This window comes from Gobio gobio (assembly GCF_949357685.1).
Source record: "Gobio gobio genome assembly, chromosome: 6".
NCBI classification, from domain to species: domain Eukaryota; kingdom Metazoa; phylum Chordata; class Actinopteri; order Cypriniformes; family Gobionidae; genus Gobio; species Gobio gobio.
The window spans coordinates 33,986,092-34,009,521 of NC_137102.1; the positions used below are offsets into that span (position 1 = coordinate 33,986,092).

At 38.4% G+C, this 23,430-nt stretch overlaps 1 protein-coding gene across 3 annotated transcripts in view; it reads right to left on the reverse strand.

The window, feature by feature from the left end:
• The window catches only part of rock1 (Rho-associated, coiled-coil containing protein kinase 1), a 216,025-nt gene extending 193,125 nt beyond the window's left edge, over positions 1–22,900 (reverse strand). For all 3 annotated transcript variants that reach the window (XR_013816703.1, XM_079819469.1, XM_079819468.1), the window contains exon 1: positions 22,007–22,900. Coding sequence is in view for 2 of the 3 variants with exons in the window: in XM_079819469.1 (XP_079675595.1) it covers positions 22,007–22,105 (99 nt within the window). In the remaining variant the exon portion in view is untranslated. The remainder of the gene's footprint in view (positions 1–22,006) is intronic.
• Between the last annotated feature and the right edge of the window lie 530 nt (positions 22,901–23,430).

Below are 23,430 nucleotides of genomic sequence, written 5' to 3' on the forward strand. Positions count from 1 at the left end.
GAATAGGGATAGCGGTACACAAAACTGATGGTTCGGTACGGGTTCAGTACGGGTTCAGTACAGCAGTTTTACAAAATGGCTTTTTATTTATTTGTATTGGTTTACTGAAAAAAAAAGTATCTGTCCTTAAATAAATTATATTATAACTAAATGTTTATTGAAGATATTGCTGTAAACTATATAGGGAGCCCTTACTCACACATTCATATTAAAGGTTAACAACAGAGCCCAAACTATTAGCCTAAATTCAGTTGCTATTTATTTTTAGGTCTAATAATCAACACTCAAATAACATAGTACGCAAACATGTAAACTTCACATAAGGCAGTATTTGCAATAACTTCTAAATCTAATTATAAAATATTTTTTTATCCAATTCGTTGTTGAAATATAATCATTTGTGTCTGTCCTTTTCATGACAGGTTTATTTAAACATACATGAAATAATCAAGATATCATTAACAGGTTAAGTAGAATATAATGAATATAACGGCTAATATAGGTCATATATTTAGTGAAAGAGTTGATTTCTCAAGGGAACTAACAGCTGTGGACACTGAATGACTGCCTGAGGTAAATGTGATGCTAACTTACATGACTGTGTGTTTAGTTTAGCCGCAGTTATAGTAAGGTCTTTCCGCCGTTGAAACACTGACTGAGCGATTACACCACATATGATACGTGACAGTAAGTTGTGTCCGCAATGTTCATTCATGTTTATTCTTAAGGAAGAGATGATCGATCGCGCTCACAGATGATCTCGTTCACGCGCGCGCGCCGCCGCTTGAACTGTGACGTGATCAGTGATGCCACATTAAAGAGCGTCAAAACGGCATTTATCGTTTGAATTTCGTGATCCATGTTGATCGATGTTGGTGTGGGAACTCGGATTGAAGTGTGTTCCGCGCTTAAAACATGCCCACTGTTAAAGATTGCATTTGGAAACCGTTCGGTTTCAGAGTGAAGTCTGGTCCTCTTCTCATCGAGAACATGAGCAGCTGCACTGAACACCAGCTCTCGCTGTCAGTGCTTGTGCATGGAGCAGACGTGGGTGTTTCTCAAATATACTGAAACACGCCCACACCGCTGACATGTTGCTTCAGACAAGCACGTGCAGGTTGCGGTTTCTGTTTGCGTCATCACAACATTTCCGCCCGTGGCATAGGCGGAATAGGCAAATGCTAGGGGCGCCACTCATCCATAGGGGCGCCAAAATGTATTACTGATACTATTTTATTCATATTAATTTGAAATATGACCAACTAAAGCGCAAAAAAACTTAACTAAGTCCCCCGCCTCTTCAATCTCCCCCGCCGAGCTACTTGAAGTGCGTCAGAAATATAATGCGCGATCAGTTTAATTTATGTAATTTGTTGTGTCGCGTCGCCTCTCGCCGCATCTAATGTAGACAGGATTGCTTTCATTTTTTAGGGTGCTTGGCCGCTCGCTACAGGTGTAGACAAGGTGAAAGTTGCCTGATAATTTATGACGGATTGCCGAATTGTAGTGTCATAAAAAACAGAAGCCCTCTGATGCAGGCAAGATAAGGGAAACACTGCAAAAATGCTCTTCTTATGTAGTATTTTTGTCTTGTTTCTAGTCTAAATATCTAAAAATTCTTAAACCAAGATGCATTTACTAGATAAGTAAAATAATATTTTTTCTTAAGTGAGTTTTTCTTATGCTTAAAACCAGCTAAATTATCTGCCAATGGGGTGAGAAAAATGATATTTTTGTAAGTTTTGTAAGTCCCAAACAGAAATAAGATAATTCTTCTCACCCCATTTGGCAGATAATTGTGCTAGTTTTAAGCTAAAACTCACTTCATTTTGATTTTTTCCCCCAGAAAACAAGGAAAAAATTATCTGTCATTTTACTAGTAAATACATCTTGATTTAAGAATTTTTTGATGTTTGGACTGGACACAAGAAGAAAAAAAACTAAATAAGAAGAGCATTTTTTGCAGTGTAAAGACAGAGGTAAAGTGGTGTAATGAATGAACAGTTTATTTAATTGCATAGTAGTAAAATACTAATGTACGCTAATTAATTCCAGTTTTACCTTAAACTATATGCAAGCAGCTGTTCTGGGTTCTCCAGTGGCCACAGATAGTGTATTTTGTCACAAAAAATTCATATCTGATTTTTAAACGCATGTAATATCACTTTTTTAATAGCCTAATGTATTTATTCTACAGTTGTGCAGTTTTAAGGGGACATATGGACATTTTAAAAAGTATTTGCCGAAATTAGTAATGATATTTATATACAGGTTTATTTAAAATAGCAACATTTTATGTCAATTTCACATTAAATATCTAAATTTCTCAGTTTAATTCATGGTGAAAACATGAATGTGCATATTAGTGGAAGTTTGCTGCCATCTACTGGAAAACAAACACTTTTGCTAGTTCTCAATAGTTTGTGCATGAATGCTAGATGCAATTACTTGTTATTTGTGTTTAGGCTGTAATGTGGCGTAGGTGCTATTTTTGTATAGTTTAACTATCATCAGCCTTTTAAAAAAATTAAATAATAATAATATCATGAACATAATGATGGGGTAAAATGGACTGGACATCATATAAAACAACAACAATAAAAATAAAAAAACATCAATGCATTACAAAAATAAAACAGTAATAACATGTAGTGATAACATGTAGTGCTAAACCTTGATACAAGGGGCACCAAGTAAAATCTTGCCTAGGGCAGCAAATTGGTCAGGGCCGGCCCTGGCCATATTGTTTCGGTGATAAAAGTCTTTCGGCCGAAATTTACGGTGGCCGAATATTCGGTGCATCTCTAGTAAATTACGGCAGAATTTTCATTTTTTGGGAGAAATATCCCTTTAAATGTTAATCAGACAACCAAAAGAGAGAAAAATCACTCTCTGCTCTTGAATTAATTAAACTTTTGTAGATTTAATAAGAATCATTGTGTATTTAATTCATACACTGAAGACTATGAAGTGTTTTGAGTAGGGCTGAACGATGCATCGAAATTTCATCGTCATCGCGATATGAACTCGCGCCATGAACACATCGCAACCGACAGCCTGACACGATGAATAAGGGAAAACAGTTTACATGCGCCAATCTGAGTAACGTATTCTGAATACTTGGATTACTTCCACATTGAATTGCATTTTATAAGTCTAGGAATGCGGCCATCAAATCCTGCTTACTAAACATATATTATAAAATATTTAGCTGCCGTCAACGGGGCCAACGGCGCTTGGGCTAGTAAATCAGCGCATAGGAGAATGTAAAGTTGCACGTCAACAAAGCTGGAGCACCGGCGGTGGGCGGCCAAAACACCTTTTTTTGTTTGTGAATGCTGTTTTACGTGAATATAAAAGGGGCTATATGCGTTTTTCTGAAATTTAAACTCGCAACTGACACCTGTGGCCAAAAAACAGAACTGCTCTTATTTTCTGCTCACTCTCGCAGCGGTGGTGACGTCACATCCGCAGACAGCGCGGGAAAAAAACCACCCGCCAGAAAATAGGAAAAATAGGATACAGGCTTATAGGTGCACCCACTGTGAGCGGACAAGGTGTCAGTATGCTCATCAGGAGATGTTTGAGTCATAAATGGTAAAATAAAAAGGCTATTCTTACGTTTATTTTGGGGAAAAAGTTGCATATAGCCCCTTTAATGACACGAGTGAAGCACAAAGCTTCATTTACAAAATAAATAATAGGTTTGCAATTAAATGTTACATCGCAGCCATGGAAACATAAGGATTCATGCCGAACGAGAGAGGAAGCTTTGTGTGGTGAGACAAATTTAAGATTGCTTGCGTTTTGATATCTGGTCACACGATTTTCCTTGAATTTAACAATAGGCTTAGGTTTACTCCATTTTATTCTACTGGACATGGAATCTCTTATTTGTTTCCCCACGTCCTCATTTATGTCTCTCACAGGGGATTAAACGCGTCTTCCTTGTTTGATTAATTTAGGAGTAGCCTATAGGCTATATTCGCATCATTTACTGTGGTAAAGTAGAAAACGGAGTAGGACAGATACATTTACTTCAAACTTTACTTTATTTAACACAGTTTGTGCTTGCTATTAGACTTAGTCAAGATTTTGTAGCGTATTTCATACACGCCGGAGATTTTTAGTTTCGCTTTCTCTCAAAGCGCATAATCAAACAAAGCCTCAGTTCTTGCCCCTGCGGAAGATAATTTCGTTCTTCGCATTTTACTACAAGTAGCCTATCAGTTTTGGAACATCAGGAGAAAACATTAAGATATTAGAAAACGATGCTTCTTTCCTGCTCGTGTCTTCCCTTTCAGCCCAAAGAGGCATGACGCACGACGCACGTCTGTGAGGAAATATAAACGATTTTTTTCTTTAAAGGTGAACTATGTAGGATTTTTTGCAGTAAAATATCCAGAAACCACTAGGCCAGTGTTATATATTTTGTTCAGTTGAGTACTTAGAATATCCCAAATGTTTCCAACTATTTGTAAATCGTGAGAAATTGCTATTTTAACTGAGGAACCGGGACGTGTGAGCTATGCGTGTGAGGGAGTCGCCTGTCAATTGCGTCATATCTGCGTTACCCTAGGTTTCCGGTTTTATTCAGTGAAACACTTTACTCTCACTGCAGTGTGAACAAGTGTCATAGCAGCCGCCGAGCGAACGTCATAACTTCCTTTTCAACACACTCAGATATATCTAATACGATAAACAGAGTTGCGTTACCTCATATACTCATGACTGGAAAAGAGGAAGTGGCGCCGGCAACCGTGGCATAATAAAAGTCCCGCCGGCGACTATGCCATAATAACAGTCCCGCTTTTCAATCGCTCCTGCGGCCTTGCTCAGCTCCACAACACTCGGTCCTGCTCTGCTTCAGACTACAGTAATGTTAATAATCGCATCCATGAACATGATTTCTGCCCGAGTCCTATCCTGACTCTTTTCCACCGGCTGTGAGGTGAAGACCACATGTCCCAAGATGCTGCGCTCAAACGTGGCGTCATCAAACTACGCCTTTGTTTTGAACAGGCGACCTCTAGTGGACGGAAAAGTCACATAGTGTAGCTTTAACTAATATTTAACTTATACTATTTAAATTCCGATTATTTACAGATATTTATTTAAATGTTTTACAGACTGTAGTTTGTTTTCACTGACGGAAGTAGGCCTACTAAAATAAACACGCATGTTTGAGCCTTATATATATATATATATTTTTTTTTTTTTTTTTTTTTTAATGTAGGCTTTTTAATTGAGGTAGACTATATATACACGTCAATCTCAATTAAATAGCCTACATTTTGAAAATAAAAAATATAAACGAATAATATATTTAACGAATATATAACGAATTTATATATATAATATAGGCTATATAAAAAAAATATATAGGCGTGTGTGCGTGTATAGCCGCCACCCCAACCACCGTGGCACTGCACAGTTGCACTGCCGTGTTATATTTCGTTCTCCCTTCTCTTTCTTTAATATGAAATGCTGTTTGAATTTCCAAGATAGAAACAATTTCTTGCCCTGGCTCTGTTGTTCTGGCTTCATCTCTACCTCTAGCTCCCGCTGCTCCTCTCCGACTCCATTGTGACTGATCACGCAAACTGTGCATTTTTTCGTTTTCATATTGGGGCGTTCTGAGAAATGCATTGAGTTGCCTTAATTTATTTAGAGAGTAAATAAACTCATGAAACAGAGAAGTATGGTTAATGTTATCCATTGATTTCAACAATGTAAATGTATTCTAAATATCAACTATTTAAATTGTAACTGTAACGGAATACAGTTACTCATAATATGTATTCTGAATACGTAATGCCGGTACATGTATTCCATTACTGCCCAACACTGAACACGACCTATTAAAGCACTGAGACATGGGAACAGTATAGCTAACATTCACATTTGAATATTTATCGCAAGTCATATCGTCATCGCAAAATTAAACAATGTTATCGCACATCGCAGCTTTTCCTCATATCGTGCAGCCCTAGTTTTGAGTATATCTGACTACTTTTTTCAATTGATGAAAATTGCAAATACTTTTAACAGCCTTAAATCAGCAGCACCATCTTTGTATTTTTTAGTCACCTTTAGTTGGCATGATTGTCAATTGGTCTTATTACTGTTACAATGAATGTTCCCGTACAAAAATATGCATGCTTATTTTATCTCCTTCTGTACTTTATATTATACGACCAGTAAAATGGGATTTCCTGAAGATTCCTGAAGGTTACCCATTACTCAAGACTTCCTGCATGTGTCAATGAACTGTGTATTGTATTCTGTATTGAAGACATGCTTTCAGTTCAGAGGAGTTAAGACTTATCCTGATTTTAATTAATTAATTCATTTTTGTTCAACGAAGACAAAAGCTCTTTGAGGGTGAAAGCTCATGGAAACTGATTCTTGTTCCATTCCTTTTTGCAATGTTTAAAACTGATCAGCTGATAAGAGTAGATAGTAGGGATGGGCAATATAGCCTAAAATCCATATTGCGATATACATTGCAGCCTCTTGCGATAACGATATATATTGCGATATATAAATTATAATAGAACCAATTAAGAACAGATTACATAGACCCTAAGGAAAGCCAAACTTCTAAATGTATCTTTGTTTAAAGAAGGAAACGTATGTAGTTATGAGAACATTTATTGAGCAAAACTGTAATTATACAACATAATGTTGCAGATAAATACAATTCAAGTACACTAGCTGTAGAGACTTTAACAAAGAAAAAGCAGAATGTTTTAAAAACATCCTATACGCGCTTATCCATATAATGGCAGTGAATGGCGACCAGGCTAAAACTTTACAAAAGTTTCTTATCTGCACTCTAATGTAACGCATTTGGTTTTAAACATTTTGTTCTCTTAATGAAATTAAAACTGGTGTCTTGTTAATAAAGGAACGGATACTGTGAATTAGGGAATAGGGATGTCATGTCACCATACGAAAATTCCAGTAGTCGGTACCAATACCATAAACATTTTACAGTATTCTGTACCAATATCGGTACCACAAAATGTTTTTATTTTATATAAAAAAAATGTAACTATTTAAAAAATAATGTTTAATATAATTCAATAAGTTTATTATTTATGATGATAATCATAAGTAAATAATACATAAACATTTAAAGGCTGTATGCTGTTTAAAAGTAAACATTGTTTATAAAAAAAGATCAAGTGAAAAATAAGCAACCATCTAGGCAGAATTATTATTATTATTATTAGTAGAGACAAATTCTTACATAGAGACGATGTTAAATCTACAGTAGGCTACAACAGGAGCCTAATATATTCTGAAAAATGTCTCATGTTAAACCAAACTTTTATTTGAACTTTTATAAAAAAAGCACGAATATTCGAACTATTCGAACATCTGGTTGCGCATTTTATCAATGACGCGCATTACGTCAATAACAGGACAAATGAATACAAAGAGACATAACTACTTATATAGGTAGTCTATTTAAGTTTAAACATATTTGACAACGTATTACCTAGGGGTGCTCCGATTGATCGGCAATCGATCTCGATCGGTCGATAATCGCTTTGGAATGATTGATCGGCGGTCTCCAAAAAGGCCAATCTCATGAACCGATCGCATGCTGACGACACATAAAACCCGCACCTGCCGTGAGAGCTAGGGCATGATATGCAGCGACGCTGACATTCTCTTTCCAGCGCGGGTAAAATAATTATAATGCTGAAGGTGAGGTAAAATTCATATTTCTATATTAAATAACTTGCGCAGTCATTTGAAAACTTTCTGTAGGACGTAAGTTCACAAACAGCGCGCGTGAATCACCCCGTGCGCGTGCTCTCTCTCTCCCTTTCAAAATGCTGAAATGGCTTCACATCAGCGCATCGCATGTGCACTAAAATCGCTGCTCAGTTGACACAGGATTTGCCACTTTGCACAATCGAGGCAGTGCCGCATCGTGACTAAAGTTTATCATTTGCATTTATTTTTAAGTCTTGCCAGTGTTCAAACCGCTCAGCACTCGAGCTCACGGTCTGGAGAGACACACACACACACACAGGCCATCTCACAAAAAGCTTGCGAGTACAAATTGCGCTGAAATGGTCAAATACACACAAATGTATGTACTAAATTACCGTCTTGACGAGTATGCACGTAAACCCCGTCGTGACTCGTGAGTGAACGTTTGTGCAACTGCATGTAACCTATCCGTGTTCGCTCTTAAAGGGACAGCTGTCGAATAAACTGCTGCTGTCTCTGAGTTTCTCTTTGTCTTGTGTTGTTTGATGAACTTTTATGACACTCACTGCTCTTGAATGACTAATTTTTGCAACCTTAAGTGTAAGGATTAAACTATTAAAATAATTTAATTTATTCAGGGAAGACCAATATTAATTTACATTTGATTTCTTATTAAATGTCTTTATTTCTTACTTCAATACTAATGTTAGACCTACCTGAAAAATTGTTTTTAAAAACAAAAATGCACTGCATGATCAAATATTTAGGTGAGATAATTATATACATTTATTTGGGAAAGATGGCCTACAGTAGCCTTAAGTTATCTCATTTTCTAAAATAAACACTTGGTGGTTCTTCACGATCTTGACTCAGTTAATTTAGAGTTAGTTTCATTTCTACAAATGGTGCAAACTCTGCAAGATTATAGATAAAAGATTGCCATTTCCCTGCCATTCTGTGATCGGCAGTGATCGGCAAACGGCAGATCATGATCTTGGTGATCGGTAATCGGTGATCGGCCCCAAAAATGCTGATCGGAGCATCTCTAGGAGATTGCATAATTTACTGTGGTAAAGTAGAAAACGGTGCTGTAGGACAGATACATTTGACTTCAAATTATATAACACAGTTTGTGCTTGTAAGTAAACTTAAGGTGCGTCAAGTTTATGTCTATAGCGCATTTCATACATCATACCGAATATTTTTAGCTTCGCTTTCTCTTGCATGTTTTTCTCCGACTCGGACGCGCAAAACATACCAGAACGCTTGAAGTGTGGAAGTGACGTCATATCCGAGGGCCGAGTGGGATCGTTGACCATAATGGAACGCAGCATGATTCTAGAGAACGCAGCGCTGTAAACTTCGGTTCCTACCACATTAGTTTCCAAGCAAAATAGAGGAGGTTGATCACTGCTGGTGCGGCGGGTTTGATAAGAAGACGTGCAACATTATTTATCCACCACACAAATGGCTTTTAATTGGTTTATTTCGTTAGCAAACATGTAACTATAATTGTTAAGTTCTTTCCATCGATCTGCTTTTTTTAAACTTTCACATTTAAATGATTTCATGAGGTTATATTATACGGTTATACCCTACTTGTGGTCAGTCAGCACAAATGCCGGTCAACATGAATGTTTGCTTTGCAGCCCCTTTAAATGCCGTTTCAAAAAAGACCAAGCATTCGATCTACGTCAGAGCGGCAGCGCGTCCACGAATCTTTCTACAGCGTCGATGGCAGGGCGGACAGAGCGAAGTTTGACGCTCTCGCCGGCGGCGGTGTGAACGCACAGCTATTCTTGACCCTGCAGAAGATAATTTCGTTCTTCACACCTTTTACTACAACTATCAGTTTTTGAACATCAAGAGAAAACATGAAGATATTAGAAAAACGATGCTCTCTTTCCTGCTCGTGTACATCCCTTTCAGCGCAAAGCGGCATATATGAGCACCTCTGTGGGGAAATATAAAACATATTTAACTAATAATTAACTTTCTTATATAACTTATATTACCATTATTTACTGATATTTATTTAAATGTTTTACAGGCTGTAGTATAATTTCACTGACGGAACACATGCTTAAATAGATGTTTGAGGCTCGTTTATATTTTTTTATTTTCAAAATGAAATAGAAAATAAAAAATATCTTAAACTTAATCATTCTCAAATTTTTTTCAAATTTTCATTATTTTCATTCAGTGTCAGCAATTGAATCAAACATTAAACCAAATTGAACTGCTTATTTGCTGAAATCATTCAACTGTTGTTACATGTATAGCCTAAAGCACGATTTAAACCAATACATTTCATACATTATAACACTTTCCAGATTGTCTTTTGCAACTGACATGCGCAGTTGAACCTGCGTGACGTCAGTGTGACATAGGCTGTAAATTGGTCTATAGCAGTGACTTTATTTTTGCATGTTCTGCAGACAGGGTGACCATACTCGATTAAGTTTCCCTCAGGACTTTTGTAAAAGCCAAAATATGACCACACCACAGATTTTGTCCTTTTAGAAGGCTGAAACTGCCCTTTCTTCTCATTCAAAAAACGACGTTGCGCGCTGATGCTGGCTGGACAGGATTTACAGCGAGTTTTCAAAATAGTAATAAATCAAACCCGGTTTTATTAATAATTAAATTTTAAACGATAATACTAACCATCAGTACATTTTATCATGGTTTATCGTGAAAGCGGTAATCTTCCAATCCCCATGTTCCAGTTGATGTCATTTGTAGATTAGTTTGGACCCTAACAATGACTCAAGCACTTCACATTTAAAAGGAATTCCAGTGTCACAAAATCAAAATTAGGTCAGAGTGCGGTGAGAAATGTTGTTGAAAATGTTATTTCTGACACATTCCTCCAGGAATGTAAAGTCAGAGGAAAATATAACATATGCTGGAAATACTGATGCCGGTAGCTCAGAGCAGCCCATCATGGCAGAGGCGGCCAGGGAAAAGAAACGGTCATGAGCTTCCCAAGTACAAAGTGGGTTTGATCGACCAGTTGCCCTAAGGTGCACACAGTTCTAGACTCTCTGAATATCACAGCTTCATTAGACATGTCAAATCACAAACTAACCCTGGAAAACGAAGCATCAGAGGTGGATACAGGGACAGGTGAGGCGATACACATGGAAAAGAGGGGTAAGAAATGGCCAGAGGTGAAAGCTTCAGATGAATAAAACAAAAGCACCTCTACTCTTTCTGTTTGCTCTTTGTGAGAGCAAACACAAGGCTTAACCCTATACAAATGTGTAGAACTGAAAGGTATTTCAATTTATCAATCACTTGTGCCATATAACTCACAGCCAATTTAACATCTTTTTATAAACCCATTGATTCCAATCCACAGACACCGCATTACCATTTATTCACTGCTAAGGAGTTTTTCATCCCCAAGTTTTCCAGTAAAGGCCAATTTATACTTCTGCGTCGAGTGTACAGCCGTAGCTACGCCATAGGCTGTGTGATGCGCGCGTACCCTACGACGTGCCCTGACGCGCACCTCTCCAAAAATGTAACAACGCGTAAATTCTACGCGGACCGCAAGCGCTGTGATTGGTCTGCCAGAACCCCTCCCTCAGGTCAATAAATAAATAAATACATCTGCGATAGGAGTGTGTGTGTCCAGAAATGGGATGACAGTTTCATCCTTATATCTGCTATATAACACAATATTTTGTAGTGCAGAGATTCTTTGTTAGTGAATAAAAAACATAGATCAGCTGTGTATAGTTTTATTTATTTTCTCATTAAAACCAAATATGTTAATCAGTGATTGTATATCAAGAACAGGGACACATTTCGGTGCATTTCGTTTTGTGATTTCAACGATGAATAAAGTCTCTGCAACAGCAATCGATTGAAGCGCTAGTACTCTGTGCACGAGCTACCGATACAGAAAACAGCACCACGAGCACTCGGCATGATTTCAAAAACCCATTCCAGCGCCAGATCACCTCTTATGTAACTCTACTAATCAACTAGAGACGCTTAATTTGTATTAGATACAACAACTTAAGCTGCAAAAAAAGCCGCTATCTGACGCACTGACGGCTGCTGATACTCCGACAATGTACACAAGCCGCTGCTTCTTCGGCTTTTGCCTTGATACTGTGGGTTACCATCAACATGCCCGTGGACACTGCGACCTAGCGGTCTGCATGTGTAATTGAACATTGACGGGACAACAACGCAGAAGTATAAATGAAAACCAACGCGTAACTTGCGCCGTAGAGGGTACGGCGTAGGTCCGACGCAGAAGTATAAATCAGCCTTTAAGGCCAATTTATACTTCTGCGTCGAGTGCACGCAGAGGGTACGGCGCACCCTACGCATAGACGCGTTGGATACGCCGTACCCTGACGCGCACCTCTCCAAAAATGTAACAACAACGCGTCAATTCTACGCGGACCGCAAGCGCTGTGATTGGTCTGCCAGAATCCCTCCCTCAGGTCAATAAATAAATAAAAAATCTGCGATAGGAGTGTGTGTGTGTGTGTGTCCAGAAATGGGATGATAGTTCCTTACGTCTGCTATAACACAATATTTTGTAGTAATTTTGTAATATTTTCAGCGATTCTTTATGCTAGTAAATAAATACATAGATCCGCTGAGTATAGTTTATTTATTTTCTCATTAAAACCAAAGATGTTAATCAGTAATTGTATATCAAGAACAGGGACACATTAGGGTATATTTCGTGAATGAAGTCTCCGCAACAGCAATCGATTGCTCGAGCCACCGCTGCTGAAAACAGCGATTTCACAAACACATTCCAGCAACAGATCGCCTTATTTAACTTTACTAATCAACTAGAGATGCTTAATTTGTATTAGATACAACAACTCAATCTGCAAGAAAAGCCGCTCTCTCACTGCTGCTGATATTCCGACATGAATGTACAGATTCTACACAACAAGCTGCTTCTTCTTCGGCTGTTGTCTTGATTACACCAACATGCCCGAGGACACTGCCCACTAGCGTCTGCATGTGTAATTGCACATTGACGCAGACAACAGCGCAGAAGTATAAATGCTCACTACGGCGTCGCCTACGGCGTCGCCTACGGCGTACACTCGACGCAGAAGTATAAATTGGCCTTTTAAGGTTCCAAGAACCCAACCCAATCAATATTTTCTGTATAATTTTCTGCATAATTTAAATGTAACAATTTATGGAAAGACTTTATTTTACAGTGTCCTTGTTACATATTTTATATGTAATTACCATAGTAATAACAGTAAAATATGTATAATTATAAGCAACTAAACCTAAACCAAACCCTGATCCTACCCTAACCCTATCAGGGCTCTACATAGCGCCCATTTTGGGTGCGAGTGACCCGATCGATTCTCATGAATAGATGTATAATACAATCGGAATAAAAACTACAACTGCCAAAGTGCATCAACACTGACTGACTGAGCAACTGTTGCGTTTCGTGCTGCAATCAACTGCTTTTCATGCCTTTTGTCAGCAGAGCATGAGCAAAAAACGTGTGCGACGGACTACACTTCACAGATTGTTTACCAGGTGAAACGTGTGTGACGCAGCCATGCGCGCTTACCAGACGCCTCGCGCTGATGTTTCTTTGCAACCAAAATTAACTACAAACACTACATTTGGATTATCATAAACCAGTAGGGCTGGGCAATTTTATCGATTCTGCGATATAAATCGATATTTTTTCTCCCAAGAAAGTATCGATTTTTAAGCCGCGAGTATCGATACATAAGTCCCATTCAAATCCCCGTGTTTACCCCCATTTGCCCATTTGCGTTGCAGGAAGAGCGATTTGGTCAGCCAGCCGCTAGTATCGCTGTAGAGCAAGTTACCCGTACTACTAACTTTATGCCGACGTCTACCTCTTCTTGTTTACGGAGTCAGAGCGAGGAGATTCAAATAAATGGCGGCGAATATAAATCCAGCGCCTTCATGCTTAAAAGCAGATGTGTGGGAGCACTTTGGGTTTAAAAAGAAGAAGGAAAGCGACGACTTAGACTCAGGGGTCAACAACATGAGTCGCCCGCAAGAACCACAGGAGTTGTCTGCGGGTCTGTTCTAAAAATAGAGCATAGCAGCTGCGTTCAGTCGCTTCCGTGTTCATTTAAGCGCAGGGCTCCAGACTGAGGCCGAATATATACTAGTGTCTGTAAATAATAAACTGCAAAATACTATTTAAATATTACTCCTGCATGTTCTGCGTCTGTGTGGATGACGAGCGCCGCGCGCGCACTCGCTCTTGTAGTCTCTGCCGACATGAACGCAAACCTCACTTCATGAGAATTTACCGTTTCATTTGAGAAAACTGGGTGCGTCTCATTCTGCTCCTTGTTCAGTAGTCCGGGTACTGATCAGGACACGAGTCAATGGGCTGATCCCTGATCAGTGCCCTAACTGAACTAGGGAGCTGAATAAGACGCGCACCCACTGTCATATCATCATGAACACAGACACTGGTAATCACGGCAACACGTCAAAATAAAAGTTTGGTTTAACGTGAAGAGATTGACTACAGATTGTAGCCTAAAGTACATTTAGCTACGTCTCTATGTAATAATAATACGTCTCTACTAATAATAATAATTATGAAATAAATAATACTAATTATATAATTATTAATGGTTGCTTATTTTTCACTTGATCTTTCATTTATAAACAATGTTTACTTTTAAACAGCATACAGCCTTTACATGTTTATGTATTATTTACTTATGATTATAATCATATATAATAAAACATTTATTTAAAAAAGAAAATAGTGGTATTGTACCGACTACTGGAACTACTACTATACTCTTTCAGGTGTAAAACAGTTTGGATAGTTGTTAATATGAGAATTATGATGCATTATTTAAGAGTTTTAAGTATTATATAACATGAGTAGCTCTCTGTGACTTTCTTTTTTAAAAAGTAGCTCTCAAATGAAAAAAGGTTGGAGACCCTTGACTTAGACAAAATATCGCGGTTGATTTGCAAGCTGTGTGACACAAACGTGAAATACTCTGGAAATACTACCAAATGTCAGTGTCAAGCTAAAAAAGCTGTCAAAGAAACTGTTCAGAACAGGCCACTTGCTGCAATTTTTTAAAACTCCATTGTTAATTGCAATACTGCACTTTATTTACTTTTCAAAGGCTTGTAAGCTACAGTTTGCACTGTTTCAATAAATGGAACTAATTTTCTGAACACATCTTTGATTCATTTTGTCCAGCATTTGCAAGCTGTAGACTCTCTGTCCAGTCAGAGACATATATTGAGTAATTGATGATTTTAGTTTTCAGTTCAGTTAATTCAATCCAAGTAAATGAAACACTCACAAGATGTCACCAAAATCACTCTGTCCCCTTTAAATCTTTCAGAAAATGATGTAAGTGTATCGAATTATATCGAATCGTATCGAATCGTATGTTGGCTGAATATCGTGATATATATCGTATCGTGAGCTGAATATCGAGTATCGTATCGTATCGTGAGATTAGTGTATCGCTACAGCCCTATAAACCAGGTCGGAAATTAACAGGGGCGTGGGGCAAAAATGCCACCAAAAATGAATTAATAAAAAATCATTTTAAAACGCCCCTGTATGAGTGCTTGATTTAATCTGTATCAGCTGCAGTCCATACAAATGACTAGATGCATATGAGTGAGTACATCATGAATCCATTAACCAAACCGTGTTTTTATCTTACCCTGAATCACTACGGTACACATATAATAAGTGTTTATATTCTGACTATTCAATTCCAGTTTGGGTCGCAGCGCTGCGGAGGAGCACAGTCCCTGTGTGACTCGCCATAGACACAAACAGAGAGAAGTAGATCCGGCTGCAGTGTTCTTCCGCAAGACGCATGCAGTTCTGTTTATTAAGCGCCAGAGCGCATAAAGTTACGGACAGCTATTGCCCCGAGTATTGACGTGATCTTGTACAAAAGTCCAATAGACAAATTGATATTAATTAACAACGTTTTAGGCACAATACTGTCTATTTCGGGAAACTACACCAGAACGTTGCGCATCTCCAAGCGGTTTGATTCGAATGAATCTGCGTTTGAACGATTGAATGAACGACTCGCACATAAGACTTGACGCCACCTACTGGCGGTTTTATTTTCATTTATACTATGCATGGACTTTTTATTTAAAATATAAAGCTTTTAACTAAGTTTCAGTTTAACTTGTACATAGCCTATTTCTAAATTCAAAAAGTTATATTTAAAACATTCATACAACATTATTCACCCATGAGCTACATTAAATCTATGTAAATGTGTCTAAACAGCACTTCAGATAGAGCTGCTGTGGCACTTCTACAGTGCAAAGATTGATCTTTTGATGCTGATTTAATTTGATTGGTAACAGTCTGGTTGTGTCTTATTGCTCTAACTGAATTTATGGATTTACACACAAGATCACCAACTTCTCCTGATATATGTGACATTACGTGAGGGAACAGCCTAGACTGATCGCACACGTCAAAGGGTAGAAAATTATTGTGTTATTTGATCGGTAATGTTATCACGGGCCATTATATGCTTACAACACTGATATCTTGCTGTTATATAAATATTAGTATGCAATTACAAACTGTATTTAGTTTTTGCTGATATTTTTGTTGTTGTGTAATGTAATTTGAAGTGTATGAAACCTAAAATAAACATTAAAAGACACCGAGCTCTGTCAGTCTCTCACGCACTCAGTCTTTGGCTCAGCGCCAGTCAGCGCGCAAAAGCAGATTTGAAATTTTGAATTTGGCAGTTGATCATGAGCGTTCTAATCACACCAGTGTGATCGTACGCTCCAGGGACCAGCCAAGCTTGATCACACGGGTGTGATCGTACGTGTCAAAGGGTTAAAGGAGCTGTATGTAGGACTGTGGCCAAAACAGGTACTGCAATCACTTTCAAATGACTGTAGAGCGGTGTATCCCCTCTCCCCCTCCCACTGACTCGAGGTTGCCAGCTAGGCTGCAGGATCCAGCCGGAACGCAGGTTGCTACAAGGAGCTTTCAATGGCAAGTGACGAGTCGTACACAGTAAGTTTTTTTTCTTTCTGTTAATTATGTTTATGCTTCAAGAGCGATGTTTTGTGAAGTAATTATGAATCGCAAAAATGTACTAATGGCGATTAGCCAAATATAATCGTAAATATGAACGATCGTATGTGACAGTACATTCCCACATGAAAAAATACTATAGTAAAATTACAGCAAAGCTAAATAACATTAGCAATGGTCATCCAGGTCCACTTGCAGCATGTTTTGTCCACTATATATGCGAAGAACGAATGAGGAATAATTTTTACAGAGGTAACGTTAGGCTACTGTCTCAAATACGTTTTCACATTGCCATAATAGGCGTGCTAATGTTGTTTTCCTCAGCGTCCCAGCATAATGACAGAGAAACGGGCTCTGATAATGCATTACTAATGTTAGCAATGACGACTCGCCGTTTTTATTTACCAAACAATTCCTTAATGTTACCTTTTCAATTCAATGACCCACCTCCTCCATCTGCGCTAACCTACCGTTACTTTGCACGAACATGCATAACTTTGTTCGACTGTCATGAATATTTGAAATGTCCATTTACATTAAGTACAAGTTAGCCAAACATAGATGAACCTTACCTGTCCAGGAGAAAATTAGCAACGTTGGCATCAGTCTTCAAATTATTCTCCGTTTTCAGCCGTCTCCATCTTTCCAAGGCATCTCTTATACAAATCCTTGTTTTATATCGGACACTGTCACAACGTTTTTCTGATTCTTAACGAGGTCGTTTAGGTTTCGTAAAGTTAGACATTGTTTATCCAAAAAGTTTGTAGCTGCAGCTGTGGTAACTAGAGCAGAGCTGGCAACCCGAATGCAGAAACACTACTGACTTTGTGATTGGTAGATAGGTGGAGGGTGGCGCTTCAGGCCAAAACACAACATGTCAACATCAACATCAGTTGAGGGCTGCAACTTCACTTTTAAAATGACAATATCTTGGCCGGGCAACCGTTGTCAGTGATATAAGTATTTGAAATTAACATGATTTCTTAATGTCTAGTGACATATCAGGGCCATTTTATGATTAATTGAAATACATTTCTTACATACAGTTCCTTTAACAAGCTAACGCTACTTGTCATGCTTGTCAAGCAGGGTAACGAGTAAACGAGCACCAGAAGAGCTACTGGAGGGACTCCAGCTCCTCACTTCCAAACGGAACAAAAGTGGGTGTTGTAGTGACTGAAGCTGCCTTCACGTGCTATCGGAAATTGGATGATTCCGACTTCTGAAGTCGTGATTACGAGCGCATTGCATTCAAGTTTCAAAATGTGAGGGTGTTCATGTGCAATGTTTACCTAGGAAACTCGTATTTACGATAATTCCGAGAGCACGTGAAGGCAGCATTAACGTTACCCTGCTGTTGAACTCCCTTCCTCCTCATCAAGGACTCAGAGATGTTTTCGTTTTAGGTGCTGAATCACCACCGTGGTGCTCCCATGCCATGTCGCGTCGCTTTTGCCGCAATTAACACACTTTTTCAATTTATTAATGGCGCTTTTCGACTGGTACGCTCGGCTCGGTTTGCTTTTCCGCTGCGTGGTACGACGGGTACAGCACGGCTCGCCCACTTCCACTCTGCTTTGCGCTCAACCGTGCTTTTTTTATACTCAAACATCTCCGCGTCTTATTGACGGGCATAATAGTCGTGCGACACAACGAATCGATAATGAAATTCGTTGCCAACTCTTTTAATAATCGATTTAATCGATTCGTTGTTGCAGCCCTACCAAATACTGTGTAACCCAATTTATTTGTATAATTATGTATAATGGTTTGTGGTTGGAATACTTTACATAACTTTTATTTTTTTTATTGTATTTTATATGGAGCCCAGGAAGACTTTTTATGGAATATAATGGGGAGCTTGACTTCCGCAACGCAGAAACTGTATTTATGCGTGAATAGCTTAAAACAAACTTAGAATCACATAATGGGTTATTTGTGTTCATCCTCATCATGTGTGGCGTTTATTTACTGGAAGTTTGACTAACTTAAAGGGCTCTAAAAGCCCCATATAGCTGTAATAATTACTACCAAATAATGAAGAATCTCAATGGAGACAATTATTAACATTATTGTAGCAAATAGATAATATAAACCTACTGAGCAAATCAAACTAAACAGACTCAGTGGCATAGGTTACATCCTGTCTGGGGTCATTTAATTTTCTTTTTAACACTGTCCCGTAGAGGAACTCACTGCCCTTTCTGTCTGAAGCATCAATTGTATAACAAGATAAGTTGCACCAGTTTAGTGTAAGTAAGAACCATAGTAAAGTTGGCCAGGATATATTATAAGGATATTCATTTTGGCACAAATTGTTTGAATTCTCAAATATGGATTTTAATTCTCAGAATGCTTATTTCATGTTCACAAACAAAATGAATAGAAATAGTTTCATTAATATACTGATCACATGGTTTGCCAACTTCCAGAGCTGCAATTTTGCACAAGATTAGATGGTATTACAGTTATTCAACACACTGTTTCTCTCTCACACACACACACGCACGCACGCACGCATAGATATAGAACTATTTATAGAATATACAAAGTGTAAAAAAATTATTTAGTTCATAAGAAGTGTCAGTCATAGAGTCTGCGCACTCCACTGCAGTGTGTGCGTAAAAACTGGCAGGCCCGCGCCGGTGTCATGGAGACGGTGAGCAAGAGTAATTTTCACCAATAATGCTTACAAACACTGCGCAAGATGATGCCTTTGATTGGTTACTACGTCCATCAATCAAACCTTTGCTGGCAAGGCATTGGCTAGGCACCATGGGCACTTTGACTGACACCTGGCGGAGCAAGTAATGCGCTTCCTGTATTTAAAGACTCATCAGAAAGCCTGTGATTGAAGGAGAGAGACGAGGGTGGATTCATATCATGCGGAAGAGACTAAGCAAACAGAGGATTTTTAGTTTTTTCCCTATTTTTGTTGTTGTTTTGGATTAAAAAGAGGGATGCATTTTGAAGAGTGGACCCTTACACTGACATGTATGCTAGTGTTTATTGGTTTTGTCTGATCTGAAGGACAGGAGAAGAAAGATGAGTAATGCGTTTATTACGCTACTGTTTACATGGCCGGTCCTTTAGCATTTCATTTAACCCTTTCTGGTGTATTATTGCAAAAACAAGCTCAGAACATGAATCTTGTGCGTTTTCAAATGATGCACAGTTGGTGATAGTTGATTGAATATTTTGAATATATAAACTGTTAAAGTAACTACTCTCCAATCCGGTCATTTTGACACAGGCTATTTATTTGATGGTTTAGACGCGCACACGAAGCCTAAAATATAATGTGCAAGTCGGTCCATTTCGCAGCACACACACATAAGCCGCCTTGAAGTTGAAAACAGCGTTCGCTGTATGAATGATGCGTCGTGGAGGCACACACGGAAGACAATAACAAGTTGGATAAAGGTGTTTTGATTTTTTTTTTGCGCACAAAAACTATTGTCGTCGCATCGTAAAATTATTGTAGAGTCACTGTGGTGAGATGGACTTTGTAACAACGTTTTAAGTGCCTTTTATGCGTCTTGGGAGTGTAAATGTACTGAATGCCAATGGAGGCCTATCTGAAGCCTTTCTCAGCCATCAGCTTTCAACAAAAATATCTTCATTTGTGTTCCGAATATGAACGGAGGTCTTACGGGTGTCGAACGACATGAGGGTGAGTAATTAATGACAGAATTTTCATTTTTGGAACTAACCCTTTAATAATTACACTGTTGACACTTCCCTTACACCTAACCCTACCCTTAAACTTACCCATACCACCACACCTGTCCCTAACTTTACCTGTATCACCGCGTATATTGGTTTATTGGTTAATCAGCTAACCATCTACATCCCTTGTGACTATATACAGTACACCATGACTTCAACTGCCTTATTGCTTTTATAAAATGGTTACATTAAGTCAAAAAATTAAGACATTATTTCATTAAGTGAATTTATAAAACAGAATTCTTCCACTAGAAGAAACAGCCTAATCTCCGATATAAAACGTTTATATGATACAAAAAACTAGATAGCCTTCTTGTAGCTCCAACAGCTGCATAGACAGCAGAATGAACTGATAAAATGCAATACACGTTGCTATAAGCATCTGCCAAATTCATAAATGTATGTGGTAATAGCTCTTTCGTGTCACAGCAGTTACTTTATTGGAGATTTTACTAGGACTGGAACATTGTGTTATCCAATCAAAAGCCAGAAATTAAACTGTTTTATAAACAAACACACGTGTAATTGATCAACCGAAAAGGGTTATGAATGGCTGCAGTCATATTATAAATATGCATTTATATCCACACACATACTCAATTTATTGCTGTCTAATTCAATGCATCACTTTACTGTGAAATCCTGTGACCTGTATTTACTGCAGTGGTTGTCAAAGCCTGTGAGACTCAAGACTACATAGAAAGAGTGCATATGAAGTGTCATTGATGTCACTATTAGTAATAGAAGCTCTCAGTGAGAATGCTCTGAATGCAAGGTGAGATTTAACACAAAAAAACACAGAAAATCTGTGCCTGTGTATGCAATGGTCAACTCACGGGAGTCAGGAGAGCTCAAAAACTCTTGAGAAAAAAAAAGCTCAAATGCAAGAAATCACTAAAATATTTAATAAACCTGATTTAACAAATTGCACATTTCATGACCGGTAAATGCAGAGTACAAATGCAGATGAAGTTTAAGTATATTGGAAAAATCTGAGAATGAATATGGTTGATGAAGCCTAGTGGTTACGTTACCAAAAGGTTGTAAGTTAAACCCTGCAAAGGCATGAACTATCACTTTCCCTCCTTTAACAAGAAACCTAACATGCTTGTTCTGGGGCCAGTGGTCCTGTAATAGTTGTGTGTGTACAGTAATTTATTTAAAATCAAGGCAGTTAAGTTACCCTTATAAGCAAGTTCTTAGATATCAGTAAGAAACTAACCAAAAAAATTTTAAATTTAAATTCATCCTCGCTCACAAAATGTGACTTGTACTCAAGTGATTACAGGCTGGCGCGTGCATTGCATGTCCAATGTCATAAAGCATGATTTTTTTCTGCAGATTTACGGCGTATATAGCGTATTATTGTATGCATGACATGATTAGTATCAGATTGTGCTGATTTTAGTAGCAATTAATCAAACATATTCCTTGCAAAAGCAATAATAAGAGTTTCAATAAATGTGATAAACTTACCAGCAGACAGTCTGTGTTGATCTCCGATTTGGGATCCTTCAGCATAGCATCGATCTTCTCGAAACGAGCTGTCAAACTTTCTCCAGCAGACATGTTCATAACTGGATTTGATTCAGACGTGTGGAAGAGATCTGAGTTTACTGGCTAAGGTTAGCAAATTAACTCGCCAACTTCCTCTGCCCTCTCAAAGCAACAAGCACTAGTTTGATCAAAGCGACGTTTTGTGTCTTACTGTCTTATTATCACTCTCGTTGAAACGTATACAACACCGAGAGATGACGAAAAGCCACATTTTCAAAAACAAAACAACAACAAGACACGGTGTCGGATTAGTCCATGAACACTTGGCAAACACAAAAGCAGCAGCAACAGATTACACTGCGCTAAGCTAATTTAGCTTCAGGAGATATGTGGGGAACAAGCTCTTTTAAAACACACAAACAGATCATATCCAGGCAGAAAGAAGTTATAAAATAAATGTTGCAGAGTTAGCATGCGGCCACATGAAATTAGGTTTCTCCAGGCCTCTGTCCATAAATGCTTGCCAGGCCAAACGAGTCTGACAGCTGCAAAGTGAGAAGTGGCGAGAAAAACTTCGCCTCACAAATTTCGAGCAGTTAAAACAAGATCCTGGTTAAAACGCTCCTTTACGATTCTTCTGCAATAAATATCTCCTAGTCCGCACGCCGGCTTTTACTTTTCCAACACGCATGTAATCCGCTATGCTGTAACTATAAGGATAGATCGATCAAGCTTTAATCGATGTTATTATTCAAAAAAAAAAAAAAAAACACTGGGTGCCCGATTTTCTCCCACTGCCTGACCAACATGTCCGCCTTCCTGTTGAAACACCCCGGAGAGTCAACTTCGAAACCTCTCCAACAGCGCATGTGCAGAAGCTCGCTCTCGCGCCCGCTCTCTCTCTCTCTCTCTCTCTCTCTCTCTCTCTCTACACGAGTACAATGGCGGGTCGCGTTGTGGTAGTATATCCGCTTGCAGAACGGCAGAGCCATCCGTTTCAGGGCAGCAACTCCAGACCACTCTCTACAATAGCTACAACATTTAAACATTGTACGTGCATAATGTATAATAATGTATAATGAGCATTTTTAAACAGTAATCATGTTTAATGTTAAAGGCTGTCAAGTGACACTTTAAAAATGAAATCGGTCACTTTAAAATAAAAAAGACCCCATCATTTACTCACCCTCAAGCCATCCTAGGCGTATATGACTTTCTTCTTTCTGATGAAAACAATCAGAGTTTTATTAAAAAAATATTCTGACGCTTCAAAGCTTTTTTTAGTTCACTGCAAAATGAACATTTCCTGATAATTTACTCACCCCCATGCCATTCACATAATGGACTTCAATGGCAACCAAAATGTTGAAGGTCCAAATCAATGCAGTTTCAAAGGGCTTCAG